This window comes from Mycetomoellerius zeteki, unplaced genomic scaffold (assembly GCF_001594055.1).
Source record: "Mycetomoellerius zeteki isolate Tzet28-1 unplaced genomic scaffold, Tzet1.0 scaffold35, whole genome shotgun sequence".
Classification (NCBI taxonomy): domain Eukaryota; kingdom Metazoa; phylum Arthropoda; class Insecta; order Hymenoptera; family Formicidae; genus Mycetomoellerius; species Mycetomoellerius zeteki.
Window position 1 is genome coordinate 5297782 of NW_017257338.1, and position 24495 is coordinate 5322276.

At 36.3% G+C, this 24495-nt stretch overlaps 1 protein-coding gene across 1 annotated transcript; it reads right to left on the reverse strand.

The window, feature by feature from the left end:
• Positions 1–516: 516 nt before the first annotated feature.
• Ets65A (DNA-binding protein D-ETS-3) lies at positions 517–21130 on the reverse strand. Its single transcript, XM_018452550.1, has 5 exons — positions 21030–21130; positions 17276–17335; positions 5423–5482; positions 1837–2074; positions 517–906 (listed from the first exon to the last, which is right to left on the reverse strand). The coding sequence occupies exons 1-5, from the start codon at positions 21112–21114 to the stop codon at positions 570–572; spliced, it is 780 nt and encodes a 259-aa protein (XP_018308052.1). The 5' UTR covers positions 21115–21130; the 3' UTR covers positions 517–569.
• Between the last annotated feature and the right edge of the window lie 3365 nt (positions 21131–24495).

The following is a 24495-nucleotide window of genomic DNA, read 5'->3' on the forward strand; positions in this document are numbered from 1 at the left end:
AATTTTTTAATTTTTTCATTAAATTTATTAATCAGAAATTTAATATTGATATTTTCTGTTTTTCAAAAATATTACTTGATATTTTTGACGCAGAGTCGAGAAATAATTTAATAAATAAAATAAACAATTAATGAACGTTGTTGAACACCATCAAAACGAAGTATATATTGAATATAAGAGAGGTAACACACATGTTGATTGCATATTTAATTATATTTCCCCAAGTGCAGGAGAAAAAGACACTACAAAACTTATTGTCATACTACTTACTCTGGCTACACGCATTCATTTGAATCGTTGGAAATGTGGCGATTGCTTTGTAATCCATTACGAAAGGATAATGTTGCAACCAAGTACGCGATATGGACAGATTCGTGCAAGTACCTGAAACAATGTTCGATCCGAGCCTGCGGGGGCGGGATAAGGGGCCGAGTGGTGCGCGATTTACGATTTCACATGCTGCCGACGGCGGTGGTGACGACGACGGTGGCAGATGCGGCTCCGTACTTTTTTTCGGTAGAAACATTTCAACGCGGTGTGCCCAGAGCACCCCAGTGCTCGGCGGTGGGTCATGCGTAATGCGGATAGGTGCCGAGATGAGGTGGCACGTGTCCGGAGGCCGTGTGATGGCCGGCATACAAGTTGGCGCCCGGGCTCGTCGACCAGTAGCTCGATGCCGATTGGAAGAGGCCGCCGGGAACGGAAACCGAGACCGACGCCGCCGGCGGCGGCATCAGGTTCAACTTGGCGTGACCGTAACCGGACATGAAGAGCTCGCTCTGGTATTTGTACGCCGCCGGATCGGCCGCCGCCGGCTGCGTCGCGGCTGCCAGCCCCTGGAAATCGAACTTGTACGCGTACCTCTTGCCGTGCACCTTCGTCATGATGTTCTTGTCGTAATAATACCTGCAAACAAATTGGACGCTCTATTTAGATTTTATGAGTTCTAACGTTGAATGATAATAGATCTACATTTTCAGGAGCTTGAAGCTAATATTTCTGTAGGTTTCTCTTAAAAAATTGGGCAGCAAATATCTAAGTTTCGGGAACTATTTGGGACTATTCCAAAATCTTTAACTTTTCTTCATTAACTTATTGATTCGCCACTGGCATATATGATTTGCCATAAAATTGAGACAACTGTAACTGTTACACTTACGATGACTTAAAAATTTATCAAATAAAACAAAGATTTATGTATTGTTTTCAAAGCCGTGATTTTAATTAAAATTATTTAATATAAGCATTAATACGATAATAAATCATACAAACGATAAGTGATTCAAAAAGACAGTTCATTATTTGCTTTCGAAATCATAAATATTATGTGTACATTGTTCCTTATATTGTTGTATATTTGATATTATTTCTTAAATATTTCGATATACATATATAAATTTTGCGGTAAAAAATTGAATTCTAAGTTCAATGTCTTCAACTTCGACATTAAAAATGAGCTTGCTTGTCAGAGAATTCTTATACGGTTAGTAAAGGAACGTCAAAAAGAGCAATCGCGTAATATAATCAGTGGATCTGATGGAAAAATAATAGCCACGTCTACCGTCAGTCTGACTGTCGATGATTGAAATTTCTCCCTTGTCCGCCACCCCCTGAGTCCCGACGCGACACCAACATACACACGTGCGCGCGAACAAACGTGAAACATCCGAACGTTCACGTATCGAACGAATTTACTTTCACCCCGAAACTTCGTCAAAACATAAATGATGGTCCGTTAATGGCTTTTCCATTTTGACGTTCGGGAAAAACGCGCCGCTGTTGTCGCGAGTTGCGAACCGGCGCGGCGCGACGGGAGAGCGCCATCCTGAAACTCACCTCAGGGCCCTCGATAATTTGTCGTAATTCATGTTAGGCTTGGACTTCCTCTCGCCCCATCGTCTCGCCACCTCGTCGGGATCGGTCAACTTGAATTCACCATTGGTTCCTTCCCACGTGATACACGCGGCGTTACTTGAATCCGACAGAAGCTCGAGTAGAAACTGCCAGAGCTGTATTTGTCCGGAACCAGAGCTTGCGAGACGACTGCTCGTCGCCCCGAACATTTGGTAGGGATCTGCGGATCATAAGAAATTCACAATACTTCGCAAGTTTCATATTTATTTAATTATTAGATTGCTTGAGTAAATATTTGAGGTAATTTTATCCTCAAGTACGAGATCAAATTTGATATTAGTCAAGTATGTCAAGATCGCTTCCTCCCTTCTCAAAATATATTATTAGGAATGTGATTTAGTTTTGAGGGTTTTTTTTCTCAAAAACTGTTTATTTAAATAACATATCACGTAAACGTTTAATAACTTGTGTGTTGTACGATCAACATTTAATTCTCTGGCAAGTTCTGACGTGAATTGTGCTGGATTTTCGTCCAATAATGCTTGCAAATGTGCATTTTCCAGTTTTCGTTGTTAACATTGAAATCACCATTTTTGAATCGACAGAACTAATATTCACACGTCTTAATTGATGGAGCAACATCACCGTAAGTTTCTATCAGAGTTCTATGACCGTTTTCTTCTGATTAAAAAACAAAAGCAACACATGTCGAAAATGCTCTTTAGAAAGCTCCATTTTTAAAACAGTATAAATTCGATGTTTACTGCGTCTATTGTTAGTGAACGACTAAATATCATGGAATAATATTAAAGTATTAAGAAATAATAGATTGGAATGTTTTCGACAACACTGACATTAATGCCATTTCTTGCAAAACCCTCAAAACTAAATCACATTCCTAATACTATGACAATTTGTTAATTATATGTAAGAGCAAAATGCGTTTGCATGATTTATACCAATAAATGTAAACTCAGTTTTCACACTGTGAATAAGCACAAACGATAAAATTTTTCGCAGTTTCATGTAGGATATACCTATCCATTACACGGTTGTTTTTCAAGGGCCCCCGTATCACCCTTTAAAAGCTTTACAATGCGTCATCACCGACGCTCGCCGCCGCTCAGACATGAAGGGCCCTACAGCCATACAAAAGAACATAATCGCAACCCCACAATAGAATAGAATTCATTTGGATCATAATAATTTCAATTTGAGAAACTGCCGTCCGAGTGGCTTAAAGGGCGACACGAGTGTCTTGTAAGCTTTTCGGAGGTTTAGACAAGCGATTCGATATATCGATTTTTATCGTTGCAATATTGCAATATAAGAAAAAGCGCAATAGTTTGGATACTAAAGACAGCTTTTCTTAAAACTATACGATTAGAATTTTATTCTCTGAAATATTGAGTAATATAACACAAATATTTTATGTAACTATAAAATTGTATTTAAAAAATTTTTTAAATATAGCGTATAACAATAATAATAGAAAAAAAGAAAGAAAAAAACGAGCAAAAATAAAGGATATCATAAAGTATTAAGTGAATTTAAATACATTAAAAATAAGAAAAACTAATATCAAGTTTTCTTCAATCGCATATAATTTACAAGAAATAAAATTCAATTACACATGAAAAGTCATGACAAATGATTAAAAATTAAAATGTCAAAAAGATAAACGATGAAAGAAGTCGCAAATGATCCTAATAATATTGGCCAGAAGGAAAAATTGCAAGAGTAATTCATAATCTGCCATCGCGTTCCTACATTCTGAAGCATTTTCATTACTCCGTTAATATCTCAAGTCGAGAAAACCAATCAAAAACATAATTTCCAAAGACTCATGTCAGTCTGTATTGTATTTTCCTTACTCAACATTAAATTACTCAATATATTAAGTTGCTCTACATTAAACGATTACACTACAAGATGAATATAACAATATTAGAATGTGAATACAGTTGGAAGAATCAATAGAAAAAAAGACAAAGAATAAAAAGAGAATAAATTTATAAAAATATATATAGCAGATTATAATATAATTTTCACATGGAACGTTGTCGAAAATCAAGAATGGAAGAACGCTAGTTATAAACTGTGATGAATAACAAAGATCAGACGGTATGCTATTGTATATATAAATATATTTAATCATTAAAATTCCTTCTAGTATATTAAAATATTCATCTAAAAGTTCAGTGTCTTTGTTAACATCAATACTATTTTGTAAAACTTTGATATGAATGATTTTCGATATTAATCTTTGATATAATAATTCCGTTCTGAATCTAATATTATTACATTCTTCTAATTAAACGTGTGATCAAATTCTAACATATGATTCGCAATAACAGAATGTTTAGAAGTGTCTTGATTTATATTTTTTCTGTATTTAGAGATCCTTATATTATATATATGGTATATATTTACTTTATTTAAAAAAATGATACAGCAAATGGGATGGATTTATGAACTCTTATGAATAGTAATTGTAAATTAAGATAGTTAAAGATTGTGGATTAACAATAGGCCTAATGTGTGTGAGTGAAAGTACCTTGCAATTTCTCTTAAAGAAAAAAATGTCACAGACTTTCTAACAAGGAGGTTAAACGTCCCGATTTAATGATTTCGATAGTCTGAAAGAAGAGTCCCGATACGAGAACTCCAAGATGAACCCCATAAAAATACAAGTCGAGCGATTATGAGAGGGGGACAGACGTGGATGATGGGGACGGATTCGGAATTGCCGGACCTCAAAGGTCGTTTCGCCCGATGAATCTGCTGAATGCGTGCCGGAGTGATCGCCTTTCGATCGAACGGTAATTCACTTACAAGTTAATAATGGGAAGGGGCGCGGTACACCCATTTATCTGCCGGGAACGAGGGAACTGATGGGAGAAATACTGGGATGCGACTACGCCCAAGGATTCGAGGCTCTTTTCTCATCGCAATTCGAAACTCCGAGGAATCGATGACGCGCGAAGTAACAGTGACCTTGTTCGATTATCGCATAGATAAGCCCGCTTTTCAGGTGAAAAGGGACCTTGTACTCTCAGTCCTAGATTTAAGCCGTGTCAAGCCGTGATTTATTTAATTTGTAATTCAAAACAAAGATTAATGCATAATTTGCTGTAGTATAGAACACATATGAAGAGAATAAGGATTATATCTGTGAAAGAAGACCAATATCTTATTGTTACGGAAAAATTGCAAGTTAGATATGATAGTACAATAATTATATTTATACATAGTTTGATATAAAATTACATAAAATTATAAATAAAAAAAATCTGTACGAAATTTTGTTTTGAATTATGTAGATTATTCGAGATGGGCTTTACACGCTATCTGCATCCACAATGAAATTTGGGATAACTAAATAAAAAATTCCATATCTTAAAAATTTGTCAAATTTTATTTCAGAGATTAATATTTTTATGTTAATAACTTTGACAAGTAGAGATTTTAATTAAGTTAGTTCTTCGAATATCTCACTAGAATTCATTTTAGATGGAGTTAATGAGAGAACGCTTTAACTTCTCAAAAATATCTACCTACTACATACCAGGCTGCCTGAGATGGCTGTGCGTGTCCAGTGCTGTCTTTGATAAGCTGCTTCCATAGCCTGAAACAGGATGTTTCGCATCCATGCATTACTCCCCATCAAAATTTTATAGGAAGAAATATATCTAGGATGAATGATTCGTTTTTAAGAAATAAAAAAAGATCTGGATTCAAATAAAACAGTAAAGTATGACTGCGCGATTCATTTGAATTTCAGTCTGAACCGTAGTTTCCATCATTACGGACGCGTAATTATCTGTCGAAGGAGATGCCAGATGATTTCCGAACACTTTCGTGTAGCGGTGGCTCGAGAATACTTCGATCGCGGGAGGAAAGTTATCGGTCCGAAGATGAAAAAGTGCAAACTCGGTCGAGCGTTAGAATCCGTTAGAGAGGATTTCCGTGTAGGCAAACACACGGAGCTGAGTGTGCTACGTGTACGTTTATCTCCCCGTTCGTTTTCGTCGCCGTGTCATCCCCGTCGTAGTGTAGGCCTCCTCTCTTCGTCTTATCATACGAGGATTCCCTCTTCGTGCGAGCGTTTTTCGTCCGAGAAGCCTAGGGGTCACGTTCACGCACGGACGTGTGCAATCTGTTTAAGGGTACAATGCCCCTTAATTTTGGCTCGTTACATGCTCGCAGGCGATAGCCTGCAAAGGTCAGTCGGTTGGCTCTACTCGAAAATCAGTGGGATCGCAATATTTCCAAATTGGCTCGAAGACCGTCACGTCATTAACGTATGCGTCAATGCGCATTTTATTTATATACTTACAAGTTTTATTTCCGCACTTTTTACGGTTCAACACTCTTCAAATTTTATAAGCTTCAAAATCATTTTTAAATATTTTATTAGTTATTTATGTTACTTTTTTTTTTTAATAAATGCAGCATATTATAATTATGTTACAATTTTATTTAAGTGATAAAGAATTGAAAATTAATTGCTAAAATTTTATTTAGCTAATAATGTTGTATTGTCTGAATTTTTCAACTGAACATCTATTTTTGTTTAAAGAAAATTAAAAAGCAAATTAGAGCGGTATAGTTTGATTATAACATTTTTCATTTATTTCATAGAGAGAGAGAGAGAGAGAGAGAGAGACAATAGACATTATTAACTAACAAATGTCCTGTCACAATTATCCGGATCGATTCAATTCTCTTTGAAATATGTTGTTAACACAAAAATCTAAGAGAGACACGTATTTTTTTTTATATCAACTTAATCTTACATTTAAAAGATGAAACAACCCCTCAAAACTACTGCTTTGATTCCAATGATCAACGAAACGATGAGATATAGAAAAATATTTTAGAACTGTGTATTTGGATTTTTCAAAAATTTAATATTTTGAAAATACTTCCATACCCATTCATTTTGAGGGGGTTTCACCCCTTAAATTTGAGATTGGGTTAATATAAAAAAATACGTATCTCTTATATTTTTGTATTTAATGATATATTTCAAGAAAAATCGAATCGATTCTGGATAGTTGTAAGATAGTGATAAGTCATTTGTAAGTGTTAAGAACTGTAAGAAATATTCGTTCTCATTTATATTCTCACCAATATGTATCGATTTGCGAAGAATCAATGCGAATGATGCTCCCCCATAATGATAACATTTTCGACAACGGTTTCCATGATAGAACGTCGTCGCGTCGGAATGTAGCAAGCCCCATGGGGCAGATGCTGCCTTTAAATAGCAGTTGGTGTCCGCTGTGTTAAACAATCTGATTTCGTCTCTGATTGGGAAGCGGGTACGTCCTTGGATGAGGGTCCCGGCCGGTCGGGGACGGCGTTCCCGGGTCTGTACGGGTCGTAGGGTCCGCCGCAATCAGTGTAGCCGCGGGGCTTCGTGCCGTCGCGTTCGTTTCTCTAACGCAAACTCTGACACCGCGATCGAGATCTCATCGACAGCATGTACAACGGGTATCACTGATGATAGCGCCATCAAATTTACAATATAGATAATAAATGGTGCGAAATCTGTTGAATTATCTAAACCCGTTATCTGTTATCGTCTTGGAAAACTTATTATGATACACTACTATTCTTATAAAGTATCTCTAATTCTTATTTATAGCTTCTTCGATAAATTTAGTATCGCTTTTTCTTGACGAAAATGTTGAGATATCAAGGTTCTTAACTTGCAAGCAATTGGAAATAAGAAACTAAAATGTTCTTTGAGGTTCTAAGTTTTAAACGATTTTTCAAATGTTGAATGTAAACAGATTCTTTAAGAACTTTTATTGTTTATTAATTTCTACATCTATGTTTATTCGAGGGTTATGTTCCATCTCTTTATTTAGTGATGGATATGGAAAATTTATCAAATATAAGGATATTTATAGGAATCAAATATAAATATTAGGGACTCAACTTTGAGGGACTCAACAAATAATTTTTTTTTCAATATTCTTACTACAAATAATAAATTTCAATTATGATTTTTCGAATCTATAATCCACCTACTCTCTAAAAGTGAATCAGTGTATTATCACTGACTTCAGTGCTACACTTATAACTGTAATATCAGCGAATATTTACTGTTTTTCAGTAATAATACACTGATTTATTTTGAGAAGTTATGGTTTCTACAGATTGAATCTGCAGAAAATCACAACCTCTAAAGTGAATCAGTGTATTATTACCGAAAAACAGTAAATATTCGCTGATGACTTCAGTGCTACACTTATAACTGATGTAATCAGTAATAATACACTAATTCACTTTTAGAGAGTACTTTTTTAAACAATCGTTTAAATTCCTTTAAATAATAAATACGTCATGCGAATTAACAGAAAGTACACTCCGTGTGAAAATGTTGTTAACTTATTAAGCATTGTTTTTATAGATCGATCTTGCATATTGTATCGTGATTCGTTTCACGTCACCTCGAATCGACGAGGTCCCATCAATTCGTGTACCCATTGTCGCGAGTATATCTGCGCATTCACGAGCAATTACACGGGGCGGGGTAATCCCGTTAAACGGCATGCAGCCTCTTCGAGGGAGGATCAAAGAACTCGTCGTCATTCCGTGCTACTGCACTCTTTGGTGGTCTCAGACGCGTACAATGCCACTTTTGGTGTCGCGACATCGAAAGAAGAGGGAACCACGGCCCCCCACGCAACTTTGGAGAAACTTTGGACGCGTTCCAGCAAACACACCGACGCGCCGCGAGATGAAATCTTATCGTTTGTTCGATCATTCCTATCATATCGAAATATCGTTCCATTACGTTAATTTCGAAATGTCACTGACCGAAAATTACGGAATCGCGTCCAAATTGCTGGATATTTTAGAAGTGAGTTTTGTGAGAGTAAAATGAGGATACAAATGTGTGAAGCATTTTATGATATTACTTTAAAACTTTATTAATGTTTATTTGAATACTTCAAAAGTGTTGTTTTTATTGTTGTAATTGAAGAAAGAACGTATTAGTTTCAGTCAGAAACATGAAGCATTTTTTTACATTAAATTCTGATATTTCAAATTAATCACAAACGATGATTAATTAGGTCTTGAGATTTATTTATAATTTTATTATGTATGTACACAGAAAATAATAATGAAATGTATAATGTGTACCACACGAGATGCTATTTATATCTTAAATTTTGGCAATAAATATTAACAATTAAAATATATAAGAAAAGAACAATTTTATTGAGGTATTTAAAAATTTAGCTAGATACAGGTCTAAAAATCAATTTGATGGTCCAAACAAAATTATTTTCAAACCTATTTAACTAAATTTTTCAGCAAAATCTTTCCGTTACTTTGAAAAATCTCAAAATCTGTGTACATTAGAAGTGCCTCCATCCGTTTGTCTCACTCACGCTCAGTTCATCACCAGACTGCGACCTAAATCCATAATCTTTAGTCATATATTCTTAAAGTGATACTGACTCACACGCTGCAGTTTACACAGATCTATTTCAGACATAAATCACGTTGCCATGCAGTGTGTAATAATGAGTAAGTGAGCGTAACGTGCTGAGCCTTGAGCATGGTAAGTCGCTCGTACAATCCGAAGGGTAAGAGAGATTACACCTGCATACAAGGATATAGGTCCTACATGCAGGGATGAAGTTCAGGCGAGCATTATTTTTCTCGTCGTTCCCGCCGACGTTCCGCCAAGTTTGTCGGAAATATGCCGTGGAACGCGAATATTTCCTCGCACAGCTTCGTATAACGAGATCGCGTGCCCTACATTACACGTGTGCGAAAAGCCGAAAAGATATCTTTATAGACCGAACAAGATCGAAAATAGATATGAAGTAAGAGCTTGGAAAATATTTATATTTTTGAAAATTTTCCTGCGGACACATTTTTATTTAGAATCTTTTTGTTAGATTTGTTTCTATCAATGCATTATAGATTAATTTTGGTTTATATCTTATTTTTTATCTTTTCTAGTTTTAGAAAAGGATAAAGAGCATAAAAATAAACCGAGATTAAAATTAATTTACATTGGTAGAACTGGGCGTTAATTTAATATATTACAATGATTAAATAAAGCCTTCAAGAATTTTATACAAGTCTTCCTACAGCATTATCGATTGCGAATTAAGAATGTTGAAGGGTAATTATTACATCATGATTACGATTAATTTATTCGTGATACACATGACACACCAAAATATCTAAAGTAGGTACTACCGTATCGACTAACTGTCCAGTAAGTTGCCTTCTAAAAAAACGGAAGTCGCAGTTGTTAAATGAGGCTTTCTCAAGAAGTTAGACGTGCGGGCGATTCGTGCTCCGTGATGGAGGTAACATGTTTTTGTTCGTCAGATAAGGGCAGGCGTAGCAAAAGTTATTTGTAAAGAGCGAGCTGCGTAGCGCGGAAAGAAAATTAATCGTTTCCTAATTATCGCATAGCGTGAATATAGCGCTGACTCGGTAAAAGGAAAAAAGATTCTTGTCTCTGGTTTGAGTACCTTCGCACGATACTAGCGACCGGCAAGTATTGTTTATCATATTTTTTACGTATCCACGCGAGCTTGCGTAATCTTTCAACGGGAATTCTTTCTCTTTTATCGCGTTCTCCTTTGAAAAGAAGTGTTTATTTATAAAACATAAAAGAAAAAGAGATTATATTAAATTTCAGGTAAAATAAATTGCTGAATGTAAAGAATCATTAAAAATGTTATAAAATGAGAGATTTACAATTTATTTACACTTCTGAAACAAAAATCCCGAGCAGATTTACAGTTTCTAAATTAAACTCTATTTATCGATGTCTTTGCTAAGAAAATACCAATTCCAAATTGGTCAAAATATCCATAAATAAAATATAAGGCTCGATAAGGTGGGATATTTTATCAAAATTCTTAATAACGACCAGAAACGAGCAAATCAAGGTGTGTTAAGAGATTACAATTTAATAAATAAATAAATAAATAATATAATTCCATAAACGTTTTCAACTCACAGAGTCTTCTTCAGTACGGTGTAAATACACCTGCATGGGATATTTTATATTATTTTTGGAGAAGACAATAGAAATCAAATTTTAATGTTTCATTTTTATTAGTTAATTTTAAACGGATATTAATGGATATTTGATTCGACATTGACGGATGTTTCGACTCATGGCTTCTCGACGAAATCGGCTACTTTTTCCGTGTGTAGGCGATAGACGTTCGACTGCGCACGGTTAAAGTGGAAACGCAATCCCTGCACCCCAACAAGGAATCAGAGATGAATGCGAGCCGATATGGGGGGAGAATCCCGAACGCAGGCAGCCATGCGTGAACGTGTCACGCATAGGCACGTGCCCGTGTATGTACTACCGAAAGACATAATGCGAACGGCGACAGCGACTCTGACGACATGTCCCGCAACCCCTGCAATATGCTATGGACGTTTCTTCCGCGCGATTCCAATTTACCGGGCCTTGTATCGCCAGGGATATAACAATTCAACCGAGATAGAACGTACTTTGCTCTATCGCACCAATACGTTTTTCCAACAACGTGGAAAAGATCACGCTACTTGTACCAGATTAGCATGTAATCAGAAAGCGTTTCAAACTTTGCTACCCAAATTTTTATCATAAATATAGCACCTGTATATGTTTATACTCGAGACTCCTATAAATATTTCCGTCAATTTTTAGTTGCGTATAGTTAGTATTTTTATGATTAATTATTAATTTAATACAATATATGTATATCAATGCTTACGATCATTAATATTGCAAAGAATTTTTAGATGTTATCATAACGGACAAATGTATTATTTAACAAACATATGTACTCAATAAAATATATCTAAGCAATTATAATAGTTAATTAGTACAAAGGGTCGAGTTACAATAACGAAGTCAGTGTAGAATTAGCAATGACATTTTCTAAATGTACAAAGTGTGTACAGAAAAAGTACGCGAGTACTCGATAAATTTTCTTCGAAGTAGCGATGAAATGTGAACCGCATCATGATTCGATGGGCACCTCTGTTTCCTCCCAAGGGATGGAGAGAGAAAGAAAGAGAGAGAGGGGGGAGAGAGAGAGAGAGAGAGTGAGAGAGGATATACCGCTTATCCTTCCTCATTTTTATTGTCGTAAATCTGGCAGCGCGAATGCGCTGGTCACGCGCCGTTTCCCGGTGACTTGTTGCCCACGATCCATGTCCCCCAGAGTTTCGCTCCCGCGACCCCGCGAACGGAACCCGTGCCAGCAAGATCCGGTCGTCCGCTCTTCTTGGCCGGGGACCCGGTCACCCCCTCTCTCGATCTGTTAGAACCCGCGCTTCAAACTTTTAGGAAATTCTCACGGATTCGAAATCGATTTATACATTGTTAATCTATTCCTTGCATCTTCCTAAATCATAACACTGGCTAAAATCGCGATAGAAGGAGAATATTTAGTTATTCGTTGTTAATTAATTATATCGGATTAATAATTATAAGAAATAATGTAGACACTTCGAAAAACCAAACGTGTTATAATCAGATGGAATATTAGTTGAACAATAAATTTGGAAATTCATGCGTTTACAGTTTTTATTAAAATTCACAAAAAATTATGTATTTATTTAGAGAGCTTTAATCTTTGCTCTGGACTGAAAGAAGTCATACATGATTTGATTCCACGTGAATATTTTAATTAAGATCATACAATAATTTTTGTCATACACATTTCTGTCGAAATCATTCGTTTCATGTACTTGAATTTTTAAGAAAGTCTTTACATCAAAAATCTGATTAGGTATCTAAAGAACATCTGAAGGGCGCTGAAAAGGTTAGATCGACTTTAGACATCTTTCGAACTTTTCATTATCGGGATATCCTAATTGTACCTTCCGCGCGCGCGTCAATCTCTTCGTACATATTTTAAAGGAAGCAAAGTCAAAACTGGATAATGGGGTAGGGAGACGGTGAGATAGTTACCTATGGTGTCGAGGATAGTCACGCCATACGTGATCGGCCGCGTGAGCGAATTGCCGAGGCACGCGCCGCTCCGAAGTACGTAATTATCATAGGGAGGTTGCCCTCAGACACATACACACGCGTAGGGGGTCGAAGGGATCGGTCGACTCGGGTCAGGAAGTCACGCGAGGCGCACTGGGGAGCGGAAGGGCAGCAACGTCGACGGAGGTAGGAGGAGAAAGAGAGAGTGCTTTTATTGTTCTACGAGTCGTCTTAAAGTCGCTTTTCCTGGCCAGTGGGCAGACCCGTTGAAACCCTCGGCTGGTGGTCGATAACGCGACGTGATGTTTCTCGACGGACGCGCCAGCGCGCCTCGACAATTCTCGAATCGACCCGCTGAGGTTTATGTTATTTTCGCGATGTAAAGGTATAAACCGTCGCGCAATGGGAGCAGAGCAATCCTTGCTTATATCCGATGAATTCGACCGAAACGCTTTTCCTTCCGTTTATATTATAAAGAAGAATACGAAGAAGAGGAAAAAGCTACAGTCATACAAAGCTCTTCATCAAGCTTTAATAGTTCTCGTTTGGTAGGAAATTATACAGATACGTAGATGGTTACATTTCGTTCAGACAGAAGCAATTTTATTCTATATAATAGAATATATTATTAAATTTTTATAAAATTCAAGATTTAATTGTAGAACACTGTAAGCGAAACTATAGTCTCTTTTAATCTTCTCTAAAATGAAAGAAGAATTGTTTAAATCAAATTGATCTGATATACATTTAATGCCTTTCATAACTAGGATAACGTAAATCAAATATGATACATTTGAATTATTTTTCGAGAATAATAAACCCAATTGGGAAAAATCTGTCCAAGAAACTGTAAAATTTTGGACAACTAACACTGACAGCGCCACAGATAATTAAGCTTCAAGCAGTTCACGCGAGGAAGCTTTTTTGACCACTTCGACTTTAGATTGGATCGCGTGGAGCAGTACAACGTTTCAGTGCGCATTTCGGTACGGAAAGGTTACATGAGCATGACCTGCTTCGGGACATGGAATAACTTTGGGCTACCAAGCACGCGAGCAACATTAATGAGCATACTCGAATTACTCGGTTTACAGATATATCTCTAATGTGTTAATTCACGGGTGTCAGTTCATCATTGTCCTTGCATGACGTTACGGAACATCGCGAGTAAGTCAGGAAGTAATTTGCATTAAAACGCGTCGCTTACAAAGCAATTCGCTGAATTTTTTCACGTATGTAATACAGTTTCTTTAGTATTTTAAAATTTATAAACTTAAACTTCTTATTTTTGTTTAAATGAATTATTATTATATAAATATATATGTAAAATATTCACTTACATAAAAACAAGAATTTAAGTTTATAAATTTTAAAATGCCAAAGAAACTGCATCATTATTATGACAATCTCGTTGAAATATTATTAACACAAAGGTAAATACAATTCGAGAGATAGAATTTATTATATATAATACGGATATATATTGTATGACATGTAAAAATTAGAATTTAAGTCATTTAAAGTTATTTTAACTGAAATATTATTTTATTCAAATGTTCACATTGTCATTGCATTTAAGTGACAAATACCGCCTTTTGTTAGTATTATTGAAATAACGTTTTCAGAGTCGAGCACTTTTACGAACACTTTTAAGCACTTTACGCTCGTCATTTATGCTTTATGGATAGGCGTTACAATCTATTAAGCCTCTTCAACTTCTTCTAGTCTTATCCTTTACACGGTAATTATCTAACGAATCTCGAAAGTAACGCGCGATAACCTGAAGTCGGGCCGCTATATGCGAGGAGACAAGCTTGTAATTTCAATTTCACGCGGTCCGGAAGACCACAAAGTGCCCTCGGGTCAACACACGTCACGTCATGTAATTTCATGAATCTCGGCGATGACGACGATGTCGTTCCCTTTCGCGTCGAGGCGCAAAGTGCAAACCGAGTCAAAGGCGACCCTGCGCCTGTCAAGATCAGAGAACGGTGCTGGAGCATACTATTCGAAAATGCCCCCGGGTCCACACCGTGCTCGTAAAGCGACTTATGTGTGCGTCATCGCGAGAAATACCTGAAAATTAAACTTCCAGTGCAATGCGAAAAAAGGTCGATCCAAAGTCTGCCTTCCGAGAAGTCTTCTCTAAAAAGAATCTAATTAATAGAATCCTATTAATTAGCACAATTCTAACGGGATAACGAAACTTCGTTGCCAATTCCACATTTCTTCAAATAATTTATTCGAATTATGATAAAGTGCTTCAAAATAAAGTCCAAAGAACAAAATTTCTGCGCTATTCTCTTATACAGTTATAATAGTACCAGTAAAAGTAACGTTTTACGGTAAATTGGAGCTAATTTATGAAGAAATGATAGGGAGTTTTTGCAATATCGTTTATCCAGATACGGTGAAAGCTAAAGTCAGGTTATCTTCTTCTTCGTAGCGTTCACTGTATCTGGATCCACGTTATTGCAAAAATTCCCTAATAAGCGACGCGGGTCCGATACGTTTTATTTGTATAGAACTTATACTTCGTATAGAACTACAATCTTCAATTTTACAAGTCGTAGGACATCACTTTTGCACACTATTCTTCTCAAAATTATAATGCAAAATCGTCTGGAGTCTGTATGTGGTCTGCCGCATATTCGTCACATCGTACATTGTGTTAAATTATGCTTAAAGCCTCGGTGCTAAGGTGTGACATGGCAGACTGCGCGAGTCGTGAATACGATCCTGAATACAAGGACGAAGTGGACATTGATGGCGTCAACGGGTTTACGCGCGTTTAAAGACGAGACTTTTACATTCTCTCGCCCCACGGAGGTGATCTCGAACAGCGCCCGGGCTGTTGTAACCTGGTTGGTGGCGCCCAGAAGCCGTTTATAACAAAGATGCCTGCGGGCAGGTCTCTGTGATCTCTGCGAGATGATTGTGCCAGCGTTGGTGTTGGCGTCCACACAGGGTGGGGCCTGCTCTTCGGCGTTACCACCGTGCGGGCAGGCGTCTCTACACAGCCCCCGGGGCTTGCTCTCTGCCACCCTTCCTCACCCTCTCTCTCCTCCGCTCGCTCGCTCGCTCTCCGTCGACGACAAAGGGGCCGCGGTTCAACGCGCCACAAAGCACCCGGGACGCCACCTACATACACACCAACACCCACATTCTCGCATCCTCTACGCGTCTGCACGCACAAAGCTTGCTCGAACAAGTCGGAGCGTCGCGACGCGTGAACTTGCACCCAGCGGCGCCGCGACCCACCCTTTAGGTATACGTAGCGTCTAGCGAACCGAAAACGAGGAAAAAGAAAACCTCCCCCTTTCAGATAGGAGGAGTTTTGCGAGGACAATGACAAGAAGAGGGCATGCAGGTCGCGAAATTTTAGAAAACCATCCCGATGTTTGACATTGATACAACGGAAATCGAAGAAATATAAAAGAGTTATGTCCAGTTGTTGATTGTCAGTGGTGATTAGGGTCAAAATAGGGCTACGTAATCTAATTGTGATCTTCACCTACTACAAAATCAAAGCTAATGCTTTGGCTTTCGGAAAGAACGTTTTGCCGAAGTATAAAAATTAGGCCAAATATAGATCTGGAAATAATTAACCAAAATAATTATGTATAATGTATAGACATCGACGATAATACAACAAAAAGTGATGTTCTAGCAACCAGCTTGAGCATCCAATATAATTATGTAGAAGGGCCTACATAATTATTGTGTATTTTCTGTATCTAGCTAAATCTTTAGATATTTCAGCAAAACCTTTTTATGTATTAATATGACAAATATTTTTGTATGTATACTGTATTTATGTATACTGTATACTGTACATATAAATTATTCTCATATTCACGTTGAAGTGCGTTTGTATTAGAGTTGGTAAAAAAAATGTTTTAAACATGTTTTAAACAGTTTAAAACATGCTTAATTGATATTTTTAATATGTTTTAAACATGTGTTTTTATAATGCTGTTTAAAGCACATTTAAAACATTAAAAACATATTTAAGAAGAAACATGATTTATTCTAAAAAAAAAAACATAGTCTTTGCCCTGGTTTGTATGAATGAAAATTTTGTCTTTGTGATTTGTTTTAAAAAAATGTAAGAGATACAATGATGAAAATAGTTATTAATTAATATTAATAACATCAAGGTGTTTTCTATAATTGCAAATAGTAAGAGGTGGAATTATATTTTCAAGATTGTTTAACTATATTTCCTAGTAAGTATTCTATAAATTAATAAATTAAATCTGAATCTACTATCTGAATTAAACATGCTAAATGTTCTCTTGTTATTAAAATACCATTTTATATTTATATTCTCCGCGCAGAATGATTTCCGTATAAGTACAATTTTGTCTTTATATATCCTCCTCTTAATATTGCTAAGCACCTTCGTAAATAAACTCAGGTGAGACTCACCCTGACCAGGTGCCGGCGACGTGGCGTGGCTCCAACCTCCCTTATAAGAGCTGCTAGCATCTGAAAGCAGGAGAAATATTTTTCAATCATTTCTTTTTATTCGCAGTGCAAAGTTCTCGATTTGCTTCGACGCGCGTTGGAAATCTACGGCTTATCGACCCGCGCAGATATTTCATGATTTACCCGGATTGCGATTACATTTTTTGAGGTCACGTCAGTAGCACGGGCGAATATATCGTCCGCAATTACCGGTTAATCGGTTCGAGGAATCACGAGAAGCCGTAAAGTATATCTGATTGAAAGTGCTCCGAGCTATCGTGGCGACTTCGATGGGGAAAAACACGTTTCTTCTGCTTCGCGAAATCTTTACGATATTTTAACGACTCTGATCGTTTCTGCGTGAGAGTGATGCAAAATGTACGCGAGAGAATTTATACATGTGTTGCAGAAGTATATATCGTCTTTGAAATCGATTCTCGCGATACGTAAATTTATATATAATAACGAAAAATGTAGTTGAGTTATTTACGCTTAAAGTGCAGACTACATTAAAATATTTCAATTGTTTTAATCATTTATAAAATACATACTATATGTTACATGGAAAGAATGATTTTGCTGAATATCTAAAAATTTAGATACAGATCTGAAAAAAAAATTTTATTGAACCATCAAAACAATTACGTAGAAGATTCAAGCATAATAAGCAATGTTGCAAGAAGTTTTGACATTATAGCAACCATTTTAAATCTCTTACAGTGTCTTAGGCCGGAATCAAACTACGCATTGAAGATTGAGATCGAAGATTGTAGATTGAAATTTGACCAATGAGGGCAAAGGAATTTTAGTTCCTATTATTTTTATTGGTCAAATTTCATCTTTTAATCTTCAATCTCAATCTTCAATGCGTAATCTGATTCTGGCCTTACACAATTATTATGATGGACTAACCAAATTATTTTCAGATCTGTGTCTTGCTAAGTTTTTAGATATTTTAGCAAAACCATTCTTTTTGTGCAGAAAAACATGAGAAGATATACAAATTGTATCAATCATAAAACCTAATTTCTGAGATATTAGGCTAGACGTTAAAATTAGAAGAGCTACTCGTTTTTATGCATCATAATAATTTTGTAGTTACAAGAATCAAAGATGAAACAATTTTAACGAGTTGAATTATTTATAAGAAATATCTAAGACACACACACACACACACATGTAACTATCATACAATATAAGAAAGACGTTGAAAATAAATTTTCATTTTTCAACATTATCGTGTCTAATCTTTTAGACACAAAGCCCAGTATATACACGGAAAGAACGGTTTTGCTGAAGTATCTAAAAATTTAGCTAGATACACATCTAAAAATAATTTCGTTCGGACCAAAATAATTATGTTGCTAGAATGTTAAAACTTTTTGCATCAACATTTTAGCGTTTTACATAATTATTTTGATGGTTCAATGAAATTATTTTCTAATTATCTACCTAAATTTTTAGATATTTCAGCAAAACTATTCTTTTTGTGTAACGGTAAAACTAAATCAGCATTTTCTATATAATTAGTAATACTCTTTACATAATTCATAAGTCATTTTTGTTATTACACATTCTTCTAGTCATTTCATAATTAATCTTGCAATTGTAACACACACACACACACCAACTTCCTTCTTTTGTTCTTAAAAATGTTTCTGCCTAAATTTCCTCTTTTCTAGATCTACCTGATCAACGATCGCGCGCCGATTTAACGGTTTGCTTGGTCGAATAATATCCGAGCAAAAAAAGGCGTTCGTTAAACAAATATGGAATTATTTGTAACACGTGCGCTTAGTTGTTGCTCGCGAAGCGACGGCGATGTTATATTCGCCACGCAAGAGCGAGCTTCTCTCGAGAGCTCCCGGCGCCGAGCGAGCGTACGCGTCACCGTCGCCGTCGGTGGCATGTTTGCGAACAGATATATTTTCATTTCGCAGTTATTGGCACAAAGGGTCGGCCCTTGTGTGTACATACGTAGGTACGTCACACACCGCGCGGCAGAAACTCCGACTTTCCGAGCAAACAAAACGAGCTACCCGCGCGCTCACCACCGCTCGATCTTTCGTCTTTACTGCCCCCTTCATTTGATCTGGAGACCCCGGAGTCCATTAATGGATCCTCGGATTTCACGTTTCTCAAGTGCTAAGGGGTGCGCCAATCGTTCGGTAATACGCGCTGGATTTTCTTGGGGTTTCTTGCGAAACAGTGTTGTAAGATTACGAACTACATCGCAAAATCCTCATGAACTCTTCCTCTTTCAAGAGGAATATAGACAGCTTTTAAAAAGTGAGAATTCCGACGGATTACCGAAATGCTTGGATACCAATACTATTTGCAATAAACACTTTGACAGAGTAATTATATAACGTTGCATATACAATAAATTAAGATATATCTTTTATTAATTATATTATTCATCATTATTTATTATTAATTATACTATTTATTAAGACAATATTATATAATATAACGCATGTGTTATTTAAAAATTTATTTACAGCTTTATTTTAGAATTTGTCACTTTTTATTTCAAGTTTTCCCAAATTTTCTATTAATGTATTTATTGCAAATAGCATTAATATAATAAATAAGCTCAATAAAACTCAACGATGGCAAAAGTAAAATATATATTTTCGTTTTGTTTGTACTTCATGGATTTCAAGTTAGTCTTCGACAGAGACTGATAACACATGATTCAAAGATAACAAAAATTTGATGAAGCAAATAGAAAAAAAATATAAACTTAATTCCGAATTATCAATACGTCGAAAGTTACGTGAAATTAATAAATTATTAATATGGCTCAATCAGAATAAATCAATAAATAAAAGAAGGGCTACGAGTCAATTAACGTGAAATTATACGTGAGCTAAGATGCTGATCTTACGAGATGTTAATTAATCAGCTAACGTTTGCTTTTTTCTATCACTTTTATGAGTCACGTGGTCACTAACAATCACTTTTGCGCTATTATAATTATCAACGTCTATTGCACATAGCTTAATGTTTTAACAATTAAATAATTAACTGCTCTAAAGGATTCAATACAAATATTCTAGTCTAAATAGATAATGAACGAAAATCAACAATAGTTTTGCGAGACAATGAAATAGAAACTTTAGAAACGCTTACAATGAATATTCATTGAATTTTTTAATTACTTCTTGGCAATATAGTAAACAATTTCGTTCAAAATATTTAATTTTATTTTAATAAGATTAAATGCTACATTTATGGCGGATAAATGCGTTTAAAAATATACGCATTTTCTATCAAACACGAAACGCGCAAAAGATTACGTGCTACCAGATCCCCATTAGACTTGTATCTGCTTCTAAAAGTAAATTCACTTATTTTATGTATTTGATTTAAAGTAATGAAATAACATAATATAAATAATCACGAACATGCGCGATATTTTACGCATAAAAAGACATATTTATGATATATTAATTATAAAATCGCAAGCTATTATATTCATTGTAGCACGAAAAGATTTTTAAAAGCACTCGCGCGTGGGACACAGGGTGTAGCTCGCGACGGACACGGCGTTTTGAGCACGGAATTCGGATGCAGGTGGACACGTGCGTGGTAGGTATAGAGAGCGTGGGACCGCGATTTATCACCACACTACCGAACATCTGGCACGCTTAAAACGATTTCTGCGCGCACAGAAGCGTGGATGGGGCACAGAGCGGGACGTCGAACATACCGGCGAACAGCATCGATAGATTGGTGAACGCCGTGGTGCGTGGTAGCTCCGCCGCGGTGGTACCGCTGCTCTTGAGGTCCAGCATCGCGCGATGCGGTATACCCGCGCCACGACGCGCGCTTTTCAACTGCTTTCCCCTGCGGTACGGCGGGTGTTTTTACGCGAGTCAGCTGCCGCTTTTATCGCGGCACCGTCGACTTGCAGATTAGCTGCTGCGGCACGAGGCGCGACGACGAGGAGGTCAGAAACGTGGTCATATCAGCAATGATGTCTCAGCGAACGTCTCACCCTCGGACGAAGGCGAGGTGGATAGCGCCGCGTGTTATTACTCTCGTTTCACCGATGGTCGTCGTCTGCACGAGCGTACTGTACGTGGACTGCGCGCCAATAAGGGCACCGATCATCTTGCCGACCCGCTCCGAGCGACACTGCCGGCTCGCGCGAGACGGACGACGACGTCGCCGGGGGCAGACAAGACGCGCCCGATCGACGAGGGCCAGCGGGCGAGGTCTCCGCCCCCGAAGGGCGCCGAGGTCGCATAGGGGTTGGTTCCGCGCCGAGGTACGAGGGCCGGGCCTGCGGGGGACGGAGGCGGCGACCGGGGATGGACGGTCGACCGGGAGCACGCGGCCGATGTGCACCGGACCTCCTGCACTTACCGACCGGCGCTTGTCGACGACGTAGTTTGCCCCGGTAACGACGTGCCACCGGTTCCCTTCCGGGAACAAACCCTCTGCGGTAACACGCGCTCTCGCGAGAACCGCGCTCTCCTACGCCGGCGTGTCGCCGCGCCGCGCCGGCGAGAGCTGTCCCGATGATGGGACGACTGGGACACAGAAATAAGAGTCTCTGCTCAGTCTGACGTGTTTTTGAACGAACTGTCTGTTTTTAGCGAGACTATTGATCCATTAAAGACTGAATTATATTACTTTAACATATTACTCTTTTCTCTTTCAGAAACAATTTACAATATAATTCGTAGTCTGACAAGATCGACAATCAAGATAAAACTTGTTTAAATTCAAACGCAGCTTATTTGTTCAAATGAATATTATATCTTCTTTTTACGAGTGGTGTTTCCAAAGTTTAGAAGCACTATTGAAAGTCTTGAAATGAAATATCAATTAGAATATTGCTGAAACATTTTTTTAATCAAGTAGCTTTTATATCACTTTGAATAGCTGTTGTTTCTATCGTTTTTTTTTCATTTAAACATTTTTCAATGCTCCAGACTTTTTTATTTTTTCTTAAAGCAGAGGAAAGATATTTTTTGAATGAGAAACTCATTAATATCGTCCTCACTCACATTTTTTTATACGATAATAAAACTAAATGTAATTTTTCTCTTAATTTGGATGCAATTTTTAAAATTTTTATGTTTAAAATCAATGCATATAAATTCTTCTCCAATTAAGTAATTAATTTTTAGAGAGAAGAATTATTCTTATTGGGTTCCTCAAAACAGTGAAATATTTCTAACATTTGCTACTTTCTTCCCAAATACTGCCTATTTGTTTTTGTGAATCGAAATACCGTTATTGATCGATATGGATGAACTTTCTATATTTCAATTAAAACTATTTTACTATCATCATTGGCTTTCTAGCTGACCGCCCAGGAACATCAGAATTTTTCCACATCTCCAAGTTTTGGAAACTTTTGAATTTATCGATAAAGTTTTCCGTGCGAATAATTTTGTTATAAATTGTCTGCACTTTTTGAAAAAGTAGAAAAATGGAAACTAAAATAAAATCACGGTCTCGACATTTCTCTCAATTCTCTCAAACCGTCATTTTTACGAATATTGTTTCTTTTTCCTTCCTTCTCTCTATGAATTTCTGTGGAATTATATTTTGACGTGCTATGTCCTCGCGAATAATCGATAGACGCAGCTGCCGCTTGTCAATGGAGGCTATTCAACTACGCATGATTATATCATTATCAAATTATAATAATTATAGGAACGTGTGCCCTGGTCATTTCGGAATTACACGGCGACCTCGTTATTAATGAGAAATTTACATTTTCGTTGTAATTATGCCTTTTACGCCTGGAGCGTAGCAACGTTGTACGTCATTTGCATAAAATCTGCTTTATTCCACGAAAATATGAGACTGTCTTAATTAATTAACTATTTATCATTATTATTATTCTAATGACGAAGAAACTTTATGGCGCAGCATACAAATGCATGTGAACCATTCTGTTTTCTGTTATCCGCATCCGGCATTAACGTAGTGTAATTTGCAACTTTATGTACACAGAGTATTTTCAATCCAAGTTTCTCTATTTAGTCGATACAAGTTTTATATATCCTGATTGGATAATAGTACAGATTTCGATAAAAGAATACTTGTTTTACTGTTATTTAACTATTCCTCTAATTTATCATGATTAATATTTTTCTATAAATTAAATAATTGAAATCAATTAAAATATTTATACCTTCACAAAATTAATAAAATTATCCTTTGATGAAATTTTTGTATATACAATATATAATAATATATATATATGTATATATCGCTCTCGCCAACAAGCATGCATAATACGTGCCACATAATATCAATATATTTCACGCACTGACATACGTAAAACGATTTTTCAACTGAAAGTATGTTGCGACCTATTCGTAACAATTCTGTTTCCTTATAGTATTTCGTTATAATACATCGTACCTTTGTATTATTCGGCGTAATGTAAAGAGGATAATATTAATGTATAATATGAAAGTTATAATTGACTAATTGAAAGATATTAGGACTAATAACTTAATATAATATAATAGCTCTATATCGTTTTTTCGTAGAAAAAGTACTTAATATCTTTTACAAACATTTATGTGTATGAGAATTTTATTTCTTAAAATTTATAGTATTTATTTATACATTAATGTAAATATACTTCTACATAAAACCAGATTTTTTAAACGCAAAAGAAGTATTTAGAAGCTATCTTTTATTATAAATATTTTACAGGTACCAAGTGTTAAAATAAAGAGAGGAAGCTTGACTCTCTCGTGAAATTGGACGGATGCAGATGCAGCATTGGAGGATCCGGTTCAGGCCAAGCAGGACTGGTTCAAAAGTAAGTTTTGTGTTTATTTTCATAATTCACAGTTAAAATTTAATTATTTTAATATGTCCTCTTTTGGAATTAGTAGATAATTATGTAAATTTAATATAAAATATTCTACATATAAAAAAAAATACTTTATATATAAAGTTAATTTTTTTTATAACATATATACATTTTCTTTGCTATCGTAATTAATTTTAATAATTAGTTTGTATAAACATAATTAAATATTCTCTATTTTAATTCAAAATTTTGTACTTGTATAGATCCAAATGTGACATGTGGTTGGTCCTGAATTGACGATATGAGTGAGTAGAATTTAAAATATAAGTGATGGTTTTTTCCGCCGAAATCACATTTTGAAAATTAGTGTAATTTATTGCATGCT

Bases quoted from the DNA above. Each gene is read 5' to 3' on its own strand.
- Ets65A (XM_018452550.1), bottom strand. From the start codon at position 21,114: ATGCTGGACCTCAAGAGCAGCGGTACCACCGCGGCGGAGCTACCACGC. The intron at 2,075-5,422 runs GTATGTAGTAGG...TATGATCCGCAG, and splicing joins CAGCCATCTCAGGCAGCCTG to ATCCCTACCAAATGTTCGGG. The intron at 907-1,836 runs GTGAGTTTCAGG...ATTTGTTTGCAG, and splicing joins AAATTATCGAGGGCCCTGAG to GTATTATTACGACAAGAACA.